Source organism: Anas platyrhynchos, chromosome 36 (assembly GCF_047663525.1).
Source record: "Anas platyrhynchos isolate ZD024472 breed Pekin duck chromosome 36, IASCAAS_PekinDuck_T2T, whole genome shotgun sequence".
In the NCBI taxonomy this organism is placed as follows: Eukaryota; Metazoa; Chordata; class Aves; order Anseriformes; family Anatidae; genus Anas; species Anas platyrhynchos.
Window position 1 is genome coordinate 4,417,086 of NC_092624.1, and position 12,915 is coordinate 4,430,000.

The following is a 12,915-nucleotide window of genomic DNA, read 5'->3' on the forward strand; positions in this document are numbered from 1 at the left end:
TTGAAACAGTGGAAAGCATCTTTCAAGTGGAGGAGTATAGAAGGGAAGGAAGGAATTAAAGAGGAGAAGGAGAAAAAAAAAAGGGGTGTCCACGAAACTTGCAAGGAAAAGCCTTCATAGTAAGGTCTAACTTTACACTGTTGAGGAAAATACCAAATTAGGATCATGCTGGAGTGTTGTGGGGAAGAGACCATGTTTAAGGAGCTGGCAAAGGAATGTGGGACAGAGTGCTCCTTTCCCGAGTCCGTATAGATAGTCATACATGTACCCTTTGATGCTCAGTGTTGCTTGGTTCCATTGCACAGGGAAACTATTCTCTCTGAAACTTTTTTTAAATTGATGATATCTGCAATTGTCTTCAATTATGTTATTAAATTGTATAAAAAAGGTGTGCCTCATGAATTATAAATTTTAATACTCAATTGCTGTGACTTTTCAGTCAGGAAGAGCTCAGAAATTGTTTTTGTTTTTTTTAAACTATTATTATTTTTCACCAAAAATCAGGGGATATGGGGGATATGGAGACATGTTACCAATATACAGATTTGCATGTGGAACTGTCAGCAGAGGCAGACTAGCTTTGGGGATAATATTGTGTCAAGGGAAGCCTAAAGGAAAGGATTCAGTATTGAGAGGAAAATAGTAGAAAAAAATTGTAGTGGTCCAGAAAGATGTAATCTACAATCACTGATTTTCTTTTTGTATGCAAATTCAGAGTTTTCACTGGCATTCTTATTTTTTTGATAAATGAAACTTCCTTTCTTTAACTCCAGTCTTGGGTTTCGTGTGTTTTTTTGGTGTTGTTGTGTTCCTTCATTTTTTTTCTGGCCTTTTATCCTGCAAGAGTAATGATAACAGACTTGATTTTTCAAAAACAAGCAAATGTCAGAAAAAGTGTAATATTTCTACAGTTTTTAGAGTCTTCTTAGTAGGGTCTGTCTGACAAGTTATGTTAATTAATTCCTTACAGCATTAAGATGACAAAAATGACCAATTATTGATTGTACTAACATAAAACCATTTCAGGTCACTTGAAAAAAGAATTAATATAAAATTTTGATTGTGCTAGAAAGTGAGATACATAGTAGTAAAAATCTAAATAGTAGTAAAAATCTGAATTATCATCACTAAATACATATGTCTTTTAAATAATGAAAGCCAGTTTTTGTATGCCTTCCAGTAAAAATCAACCAAAAGATCATTGGAAGTGGAGAATTATTTTTATGTGTTACTGAAAAGGAGAATACTTTTATATGGAATTCTATCAACGTAATAAATGGGGTGAAGTAGATGTTACATTGTGATATGTGACAGAGCTAGCAGGCAATTTGTATATGATATATTCAGCACTGTTGTACTAATTTTTTTATTTCTTGTGAAGGGCAGTTATTTAAGCTATGTTAACTTCTGGAAAAAAATTGAGACAACTTTCAGTTCAAATGCAAGTCTTTTACCAGTTACTTTTAAATTATTGTTTCCATTGAAAAGAAGGAAATCTTTTAGTCACTTTTATGGATGTTATTAAAGAATGTATAAATATCCTTTATAACCGTTTTTTCATAACTACTTGACACCTCTGTTTTACTTCGTTTTTCAGGAACTGTAATTGGTGTTGTCATCTACACGGGGAAAGAAACTCGAAGTGTAATGAATACATCCAATCCAAAAAACAAGGTCAGTTAGCCCTATTGTATGATTTCCTACTTTTATTTTCATAAAAATTGTAGATGTACCTAAAACAAAAGACTTGCAAGCTCTAATATTTGTGTGTGCTGAATTGACTTGCACTTGGTTTAAGAAGTGAATTCTGCCTCATTCTCATTTCAGAAGTAAAATCATTCTTCCTTTAACTAGGCTTGTTACAGGTACTAATGAAAACGTTTTTCTTCAAACTGTAAATGTACATCCTTAAACTTCTATATTTCTGCCTCACAGCTAATTATTAACTCTCTAACTTCCCTCAAACTTTTTTACTGTAAAATATTTGGCCAAAATTAAGTTGTATTTTAAAGAACGTTTGTAACAGACTACTAAAGTTTATGCTGACTCCCAGAGGAGGTAGAGATAACTGAGTTTCAGTCAGTACCCAGAATGCTTTTCCAGGGGGTTTTGTCAGCAATGAAAAAGTCTTCAAGAGATTTGTCTTTTGGAAAATAACAGAAGTTTGACTGCTTCCCTTTGTACAAGGTTCTTTCAGTTCAAAGCAGTGGAAATAACTCTCCATTTCATCAACAATGTTTCTAATATGAGTCAGGCTAGGGGTGGGTCCTCAGTTATAAAGATACGAAACTTGAGTTGTAGGCTGTATCTTTTAACCTAGACTTGTATTTAGTAAGATACTTAATTATATTAAGAAAGAGAAAAATTCTTGCAATAGGCTTAAAAAAATCAGTTGCGATGGGTTGCCGTTTTCACGCCATTCATAGTAAGTTGCAACGAGTAGGAACATCAAGAATGAAATGATAATACAAATTGCTTGAAGCAGTTATGGCAGTTCCCCTAAGTGTATTGATTTGTGTTTCCAATAGAGATATTTTGAAATATCTCATTGACAGACACAGTTGATATGTACCATTATGTTTATTAAAGTGGCCTTCTATTATTTAGATAATTGTAATGTACATTTTAAAATATTAGAGTAAAATGGAAGTACAGTGTTTATGGTTCATAATTACTTTTCTATCTGTTACTTTGTATCAGATAGAAAAGTAACAGGCCTTTAGTAACAGAATCTTTCCTTAAGAATTCTGAACATCTTTAGACTAATAAATAATACAGTTGTTTAAAACGAAATTATATAATATAGTAAATTGATAAGGCAGTATGTATAAATGTAACATGGTTTACTCAAATTCAACAGATTCTGGAGGTGTACTAAATGTAAATGCTTATTACAATTTTTCATATGAATATTTAAAACTGAAAAGTATGATGAAGGGTACCAGTATTTACCAATATTTTCAAAATTGCTCTTAGTATTAAAATAGTTGTTCTAAATTTTCATATGCAAAACATTAAGTAGCAGATAAACCTGCAATACAAAGCACCAATAGTATATTGACAAGGTGGAGCATGGTCTTGACCATTATGACAATAACTGTACCACCTTTGCTTTCATAGTACCTTAATATTACAGTTGCTAATAATTTTAAGCTGTTATCTTCAAAGAGAATGTAAATAAAATTTAAATTTTCATGAAGCACTAAAGAAGCAAAATGTTCTTTGTGTACATGTACACACATACACAAATTCCAATATTATCTGGCATATATTGTAATATCAGTTTGAGAACAATTAGAAATCATGCTATTAAATAGCATTTTGTCTGCCACTGATGAGACAGGTGATGCTTGTATAACTAAACTCTTGTTCATTTTCCAAAGGACTTTTGAGGAATCACTGTAATATTAAAATGTGCAATATTCCAAATACATATTAATTTGTTTCTCAGAGATTATCAGTTCTTTGTACCATATTTAGCTGCTAGGTATCTAGTAAACTTGAGGAATTATATTTAATACAGTATATGTAAAATGGCCTGCTTTAAATTTTTCTGTCTTGTTAGTTGTCCTATTGAATATTCCAAAATTTCTGAAATTTACTTTATAGTGAACAGGTGAAGACTTTCTCTAGAGCCTGTTTTCTACATCAGTTGCATCCATTGTGTGTCAACTGTCTTTCACATTAGTCTGTAAATGTGTAAATTAATCTTTTATGTACCAATTGCTCAACAGTGATACTGGTGAGGATTTTTTTCTTCTGTGAACACAGTATCCTTATTTAAAGCAGAAGTCTACAAGTGTGATTAATAACAAAGGATTTGGGAACTGAAAGCACTAGAACGCTTACTGCCATCACAAATGAGTAACTGATAAAAAAAAATGTATGTCATTATAAAGAATAATTACCAACATTTTATAACATGCATTTTTAATTCTACCTTTCTATAGAGTTAACATTCTGTCTACATCTTCTACCATGGGGTGAGATCCGTTTGCATACTTCTGTAGCATATGACACTGCCTATAGGTTCTGTCCTAGTTAGACTTGCAGCAGGTAGCAGTACAAGGAGAATGGTAGAAGTCAGCTCTCTCTTTCTCCATGTATTCAGGGAAGGAACTCTGTTTTCTCAACACTGATTATAATGTTTGTCTGGTAGATTAGGTATGTAGGATTCGGGGCCAGAAGGAGGGGAAAAGGAGTCTAAAACAGTCTCTGAGATTAGAAGAGTTAATGAAGTTGAGAGATTAGAGGTGCAAACATTTAAAAATAAATAGATAAATAATTTGCACCTAATTGTTCCTGAAACAAAATTGAAATTATTTGACAATTGTGGTATTACTTATAAGTCCAGAGGAAGTAATTCTGCATTTTCTTCTTTAAAGAATATTTAAATAGTATAGAATATAAGATAATTGTTCCAAATACTGTTTTTTAACTCTTTTTAAATGTCAGGCTCTCTCTTTGTTGCTCTTCGGAAAAAAATGAAAATAATTCTCTAGAGATTTTGTTGTAAAATATGTTATGTTCTTGTTGTTGTTGTGTTCTTTCATTTTTTTTCTGGCCTTTTATCCTGCAAGAGTAATGGTAACAGACCTGATTTTTCAGCTTTGGTAGAAAGCTACCATAGCTTTGGGAGGAAGCAAACATTGAGATCTAGGATTCTCCATTTACATTGCCAAATAGAAATTTCTGTAGCAAGATACCCACAGACAGTATTCTTTCATTATTTCTATCTTCATTGAAGTATTATTTGTAAGACAGTTGCTTCAGTTGTGTTTCTTACAGGAGTATAACATTACTGTTGTACTTTGTGCTATGAGCTGGATTTTTCTAATGGCAGTTTTTCATTTTCTTCCTTAAGGATAGAAGGCAGTATTAAAATTTAGAGATTCAGACCTGCTCTATAAACACTGAGCAGAAGACTGAAATAAGTTTAAGCAAACTTACATGTCATAAACTGTGAAATATATGGACCTGTTCATGCGTGTGTTTTATCTGTATGTTAAAGTTAGAAGGATTTATTGTGTTTGTTGAAGTATTTAGTCATTCAAGCAACAATTTTCTTAACTTAAAGTCAACACTTTGTTGTTTTATTACAATTATAAAAATAGTTTCATTGCCTAAGGATGCAGACATGGTCTGAAAAACAAAGATAGAAGAGAATTTTCATAATGGATCAGTTTAATATGGTTTTAATTCCAAACAATATAAAGAAAAATGATTTCTGGCAAGGCTTAATTTCAGTCTAAAATGATAAATGTTTTGTGCTTTAGATAAATGTAGAAATGGTAACATCAACATTGTTATAGTGTAATGGCTATATGCATTCTACCTCATTGACAGTCACATCAGCTTACTCAGGAATGCAGTTCCAGCCTGTTTAAGAAATTAAAAAAAAAAAGAAAAAAAGAAAAAAGAAAAGAAAACAAACAACTGAATTGTTCTCTTCAAAATGCCATAACCAGTAATCAATCCAATTTGGGTAGATATTCTTAAACCTCAGCTTTTGGGTAGATATTCTTAAACCTCAGCTATCTGGATGAAGTTGGACTTGTCAGTGATAAAGGTCATTTATGGGACATTAACCAAGAGAGAAATTAGCAAACTTAAGGTTGTTTATTTATTTAGTCTGGCATTTTGCACTGTTCTCTCATTCTTACCTATTTAAAGGGTGGAATAGTTTTTGCTATCTAAATTTAAAATTTCTCTTCCAGTTTGGTCTTCATAGAAAGTAAGATTTTTAGCACATCTGCTCTGCAAAGATGACCTTTTCATCAGTGGAAACAGATTTTAAGAGTAAAGTTAAAAACAAAACAAAACAAACAAAACACTATTCAGAGGAAGAAATTTGAAAAGGCATTTGAAAAGGTACTAAGACTGAAATACTAAAATGACTTGGTCTATGTAATATAATTTTAGATTTTGGATTTTTAGAATGTACACTGGTATGCATCAAAATGAGTAGAAACTATGTTAAATAGAGTTACTGAGAAATAAGCAGTGTCTGTAAAGAAGGTATAGCAAGTAATCTGACTACTGCACTACTACAAAATAGTTTTTATATTGCTAATCCTTAGTGCATTCAAAGCGCTTTTTTTTCCTTTGCCTTATACTATGGAGCCTACATTTGCTGTTATGTCTTAACACCAGCCACAAAACTTAGTAGTAACTTGCCGTGTTCTTTAAATAGTAATATTGGTTTTTTTTAACCTAATTGTTAGCTAGCCTGAAAGCTAAAAGCCATATGTCTTGTGACTGTTTTTAATACAAATCAAAAATCTGAGGACTCATGTTTTTCCCTTCTGTGATTTTTGTTGTTGCCCTTGTTGTGTGTTTTATTTAAGTCAACAGTGTGAGTGAAGAAAGTGCCCCATGAAGTCCCCTGACAGATAACACGAACAAGAGTTTGCTGTTACCTAGGGTTTGCTGTTACCTAGGCTTCAGAACAGCCATAGAAACAGTGACTTTATTCTGTTGCTACACTGTTGTATAGGAGCCCAGTAACTTTGTTTGCATGTTTTAATTATTAGATTGGAAATTCAATGTTGTTCATAGTCTTGCTATAGTTGTGTACAAGTAGAGACAAACATAAAAGCAGAAACTTCTTTAAAAAGTGTTACGTGTCTCTTAATGACAAATTTCAAGGATTTATAAGAAGAAAAAAAGGGCTTGTGTAGTACTTTTTTATTGGAGTATGGGCTGCTTTGCTTAATCCTCCTAAGTCTTCTTTGTATGGGATAAAATTGGGAAAGCTGTCTCCAACAAATAGTAAGTAGTCCCCAAATAGTGTTTGTGACCCCTCTGCTCAGAGCTTCAGTCTGAGAAAGTACTTGAGCACCAGATTCCTGATAAGTATAAGGATACCCTTTTTGCACTAAGGGAGAATTGCTGGGATTAGGCCATGAAGGAAATGCATGAAATATAATACTAGTGCTTTTCTCTCTCTGTGCTCTCATTTGAGCAAAGGAAAGGGATAAAGCAAAAGATATGAGGTAGAGGAGGGGGAAACTCCGTGTGTAACAGTTAACGTGGTGACTACTGAACAGCTCACCCACCCCTAAAGGCCAAAGTGTCTAGGTGAGGTGGATGGAACAGTGTTAGATGAGGAGGACAAAAGGCCTCTTTTCTAAAAAGATTGGAAAGGAATGGCTGAACAGCAGAGCAGTCATGCTTGTTATTCCCAAATGTGGATTAGAACATAGCAATATTAATGCTTGGAACCTGTCAGTAATGTTTCTAAATCAGGAGCAAAAACCCTCACCCTCAGCCAGAAATAATGTATCTCACTGCTTTCATTGCCAGTAACTCCATTATCTGAAATAGCAAAGGTGTGGAAGCAGGTATTTTGATCATCAGATGACTAGTATGAAAAAAGTATAGCTCCTCATTGTAGAAATGAAGTTTTCGTTTATATATAGACAGCTGGAAGAATGCTGCATTTATATTAAAAAACATGAATTACTTAAAAAAAAAAAAGCATTAACACTGCATTAGAACATTATGAAAAATCTTAAGAGATTTTTCTCTTAAGAGACCAAAGACTCAGTGAAGACTGAAAGTCTTGATTAGAGCCTTTGAGTACATGGGTGGTCAGAACTTAATGCAAACTAGCATGTCGTGGGTCTTTTACACTACAATAGAACAGTTCAGTTGGAAGGGACCTACAGATGCCATTGAGTCCAACTGCCTGACCATTTCAGGGATAACCAAGAGTATATTAATGAGAGCATTGTCCAAATGCCCTTTGAACAATGACAGGCATGGGATATCAACCACCTCTCTAGGAAGCTTGTTCCAGTATTTCACCACCTTCATGGTAAATAAATTTTTTGTAATGTCCATTCTATACCTCACCAGGTGCATCTTTATGCTGTTTGCAGATGTTGGTTACCAGGAAGAAGAGATCAGCACCTCCCTCTCCATTTCCCTTCCTCAGGGATCTGTAGAGAGCAGTGAGGTCACCTCTTAACCTTCTTTTCTCCAAACTAGACAACCCAAGTGTCCTCAGCTTCTTCTCATAGGACATACCTTCCAGCCATTTTACCATCTTTGTACAAATATCCTCTAGATACTTTTAAGTATTTTAACATCCTTTTTATGTTGTGGAGACCTTGGCTGTCAGGGAATGCTGTTAACACATATAGACCCTACTGTAAAACAGCATCCTTAGATCCTTTACTACAGGGCTGCTCTCTGATCACTTGTCCCCCAGTCTATACCTGTGACCTGCATTACTCTGTCCCTGGTACAGAATCTGGCATTTAGCTTTGTGCCACTGATGATTGTCCAGATTATCCTTCTGCAAGGCCTCTTATCCCTCCAGGTAGTCAACAGCACCTTCCGGTTTAATATTGTCAATAGACTTGCTAAGGATGTGTTCAACTCCTGCAACCAGATCATGGATAAAAACGATGAACAAAAACGACCCTAGAACTAAGAACCTGGGAACACCACTAATGACCAGCTGCCAGCCAGATGTAGCCCTATTCACTGCAACTATTTGAGCTCTACTGTTCAGTCAGTTCATCACACGGTGTAAAATATACCTGTTAACTCACAGTTAGACTATTTGTCCAGAAGGATGCCGCGAGGGACTGTATCAAAAGCCTTACTAACATCCAGAAAGATTACATCTACCACCTACCTTCCTTTCATCCACTAAAGAGATAACTTTATTGTAGAAGTTCATAAAATTACTAAGGCAGGACTTTCACTTGATGAACCTGTGTTAACTATTCCTGATAATTTCTTTGTTCTTTAAATTCCTTTCAGTAGCACTCAGGATAATAGTCTCCATAATGTCCAGGTACTGAGGTTAGACTAAGAGGTCTGTAGTTTCCTGGGTTGTCTTTCATGCCCTTCTAGTAGATAGCTATAATGTTGGCTAACTTCCAGTCAGGGGGACTTCCCAAGACATTTGGTAAAATGTTTAGAAAGCTCCAGCTATAACATCTGCTTATTCCTTAGCAGTGTATTTTTTATAGTTGTCTCCTTTACCTTCCAAAAGTAATAAAAGGATAATAATACAAACAGGAAACCAAGGCACACAAGATCAGAGGAAACAAAAAATAAGTAAATGACTGTGTTTGAGGTATTGGACTTCACTTTTCATGCAACTTAGTGTGTTATGTCTGAAATTCATAGTCAACAATTATAGTTGGATGCATGCATGGGATGATGCTTGTAGCCTTGGGGCAAACCTGGTTCTAAGGTATACCCTTTGGCACACAGAAAATAATTTCAGCATCACTTGCCTATCTACTTTGCTGTTGTATCACTGGGACAGAGAATAAGTTGTTCCATGTTGTGACCTGGTATCAGTTCACAAGTTAAAGTCCCAGAATAACTTGTGCCCTAACTTCCAATTTGTTCTGAAAGCAACAATTAAACATGTTGTGCAATTGGTGTGCTAAGTCATGTGATAGATCTTTTCTGGCTACCTATAATTTTGTAGTGAAGCACAGCATGGTGCAGTGCATGGCTTTACACCCTCAGAGTCACTCAACCTCGCTGCTGCTGAAGTACTGAAATGAACAGTTGTCTTTTATACTGCAGTGGTACTTTGCTACTTGGAACACAGATATTGAATCAACACTTCTCCATCATTTTGTTTACAATCCTACAGCAAGGAAAATTATGTGCAACAATATACAACTTAATTCTAAACAAAATAATCATTACGGAACTGGGGAACGCTCTAATGGCAATTGAACATCTTTGATCATTGATACTATCACTGAATGATACAGTGTTGCTCTTAGCTAGTGAAAATTCCAGCAATCCAGCTACTGTTGTTTTTCTCTGTATATTAAGCAATGCAGCCAGTATTCTTCAAAAAGTTATAGGGTCAAAAGTAATGGGATCAAGCTCAGAAGAAGAATGTGTCCTACATTAGCTTTCATTAGTTTTGATCCCTTAGAAGATATGAACTTCTAAAACTGCAGTTACTACTATCCAACTTTGAAAGCTGCTTGGAATGGAATCTTGTTTCAGGTGTGTGTGTGTGTATGTGTGTGTATATATATACACATATATACATCTAACTTTTCGGAGATTATCTGGGTAGCTAGATATCTTTGTTTAAAAAATAATAATGGGAGGAGAGAGAGGGGACAAGCAATAGTATGGCTTTTTGATAGTTAGAATTCTGACATCACTGTGGATAAATTTCTGGGTTTACCGTGTATTTTAGAGTTACTGACAAACTGATCCATTGATTTCACTAAGCCTAAGACTTTATTTCTGGCTGTAAAATTCCTACAACGTTAAATTCATGAGGATACAGGAAGATAAAAATTACATGTTCCAGTATGGAAAGCCATATCTGACTTGGAATCCTATATTTTCGTTGTTTTCACCAAGAATTTTACTTGATGGTGTTCTGAGATATTGCACTTCCCATTTCGGAGACGCTTATTTGAAGTTGTTTGCATTTTGTTCTGTTATAGTGAATAAGTTAAAATTCAGCTCAGTGTTACTTCACAACAGTGTTTAAGTATCAGCTGCGGAGTAACACCATTTCTGCAGCAGTTCGTACAATAGATGACTCTCACAAAACAGACTAAGCAACTCTTTTGAAAAGTAGATTAAGTTGTGAAGTAGCAATAACTTGTTGCTTGTTCACAAGAAATAGTGTATTTTACCTGCAGCAAATGAGGCTAAAATGGATATTTTTTTGTTAAAATATATAAACCATTTGAAATATTATCATTCTACAGAAGATAATATGAAAGGGAAGTTTGCTGTTCAGTTGTCCCAGTGAGCTGTTAAGAGGCAGTCCATGACCATTTCCTCTCAGTTGCTGTCTCCACTGCTGCTAATCAGTTGCTGGAGTTTGCTTTTTTCACATTTGCTGTTCTGTACAGTTTTGTTGCCTTTCCGAGTTAATCAGGCCATTGGCAAAAAGCAGGTGCTGTGAGAGGGCAAGGGCAAATGGGCTCCGGCTCGCTGATGATACTCATCTGACCACTTAGAGCTGCACCACCTTCATAATGTATCGCAGTATCTGTGAGGCTTTGCTGGCAGCAGTGCAAGCCAAAACAGTAACCTAAATACTGGAATCATGGAAATACACCAGAATCACGGAAATACACCATTTACATGTTTTTCTCCGTTAGTGTTATGTTCTATCTTTTTTTTTTTTTTCATAAGAGCAATGTAGTACAGTTGTCACTGATTTTATGTGTACATTTCTTCTTATTGAGTGAATTTTATTGGAAATTGAAACCTTTAATTGTGGAATTGTTCCGCGTGATTTCCTTAGTAAAGATGCAGATTCCGATTTTACAGCTTACAGAATTTTCTGTTCTAATATCTAGAGATAGAAACAGGCTGTGGAGAAAGTCAGGTGTGCCTAATACACTTACTTAATAATTTTAACAATTAATAGAAAAGAAACCTATATAATTTTTATTTTTCATGCATTTCCATAACTTGACTAATTCTTTTCGTGTTTTCTGAATTAGCTCTTTTTTTTTTTTTTTTTTTTTTTTTTGCATGCTGGAAAGGAGTTATAAGAGAAAGCATAGAGATTGACTTTAGTGTATGTTCAAAGTATATTGGTTGTGTTGTTGGGATCTCTTTACCTAGAGCAAGTACAGAGAAGTATTGTTTTCATATACAGACCTTTTTAATCACTGCATTTAGTATCTGATGCGATTTTATAAGTATCATAGGCTCAGTAACCATTGTGAGTCACATGACCTGAATCTTAGTCTACAGGGATGAAAATCTAGAGGGAAAGGGAAAGAAAAGTTCTATACGTATCAGGAATTAGTATTTGTTTTCATATAGGCTGAACACAGTAATCATAACTAAGATAGTTTGCTTAGTTCTGGCTGTACCCTTGAAGTAACAAGTTTGTCATTCTTAACAAGTTTGATCTTTTCACTTCTTTTTTACCTCAGTTCAGAGTAAAAGCCAGTGGATAGATTTAGCATTAAAATCAACATTAAAGCTCTTTTACTGGATTAAAATATTGTTTTAGATTGTGGAGTAGTTTGCAAAGATTGGACTGCTCTTCATATTCTTAAAGATAATTCCCTTCCAACCATATCTTTCTGGAATGTATCCCAAAACACTGTTTATACAAAACAGCGTTCAGTTTCATTTCTTTTATGATTTGAAGACATTGTGGAATCTTTTCTTAATCTCATAGTCTCAAAGGAATCTACTCAAATATTTTGTTTTATAAAAGCAAAGGATGACATGCGACTCAACTGAAGATAAAATTCTTACTGCATTAGGGTTTGAGGGATAAGTTTTTTTCCTTTTTCCTATCACATAGACCACTTTTTTTTCTAGTTTAAATTTGAAAATGGTTAGGCAGTTAATTCCTTTTTTTTTATTATTTTTATTTTTTTAAAGTAACTATTGACAGTTTTTTGAATCCCTCTGTGTTTTGGTTGCCTACTATGTACCTGCTCCCTTGTTCTCAGTGTGACACTGCCAACACCAGTCCTCTGTTTCATGTTGCGTATCACTTTCTTTTGACAGTACCTTCCTCCTTGGCTTGTTCTTCTTCCCCATCCTACTTGTCTTGTCTATAACATTTCTACTAGTTCCACCTACCCATTTCTTTCTTCATCTCCCCACAATTTTTGACTCACCCTTGTCTTTCTGACTATGCAGTACCTTTGTGAAGAAAATTTAATTCTTTGATACAGCTGAAATTATCAAAGAATACTCGTCATCTGTCACAGTTAGTTGATCTTGAAAATACTGTCTTGGTTAATATTCATCCATTGTGCAACCATGCCGTGAAGGTCATGATGCTGGTTCACATCTTCAGTTTTGACTTCATTTTCCACATGTTTCTTCCTGCCTAGCCTATCCAGTACTGCCACCTTCCTGTTCCAGCTTCTTTCAGCGCAATTCATATCTCTTGTGCTCCACTATCAAGTGGTTGGCTCC

The 12,915-nt window shown here is 34.6% G+C and overlaps 1 protein-coding gene across 2 annotated transcripts in view; it reads left to right on the forward strand.

Moving 5' to 3' along the window:
- Positions 1-12,915, forward strand: part of LOC140000992 (probable phospholipid-transporting ATPase IIB) — a 97,906-nt gene that overhangs the window by 20,207 nt on the left and 64,784 nt on the right. For both annotated transcript variants that reach the window (XM_072032112.1, XM_072032113.1), the window contains exon 4: positions 1,598-1,674. In XM_072032112.1, coding sequence (XP_071888213.1) covers positions 1,648-1,674 — 27 coding nt within the window. In that variant the 5' untranslated portion in view covers positions 1,598-1,647. The remainder of the gene's footprint in view (positions 1-1,597; positions 1,675-12,915) is intronic.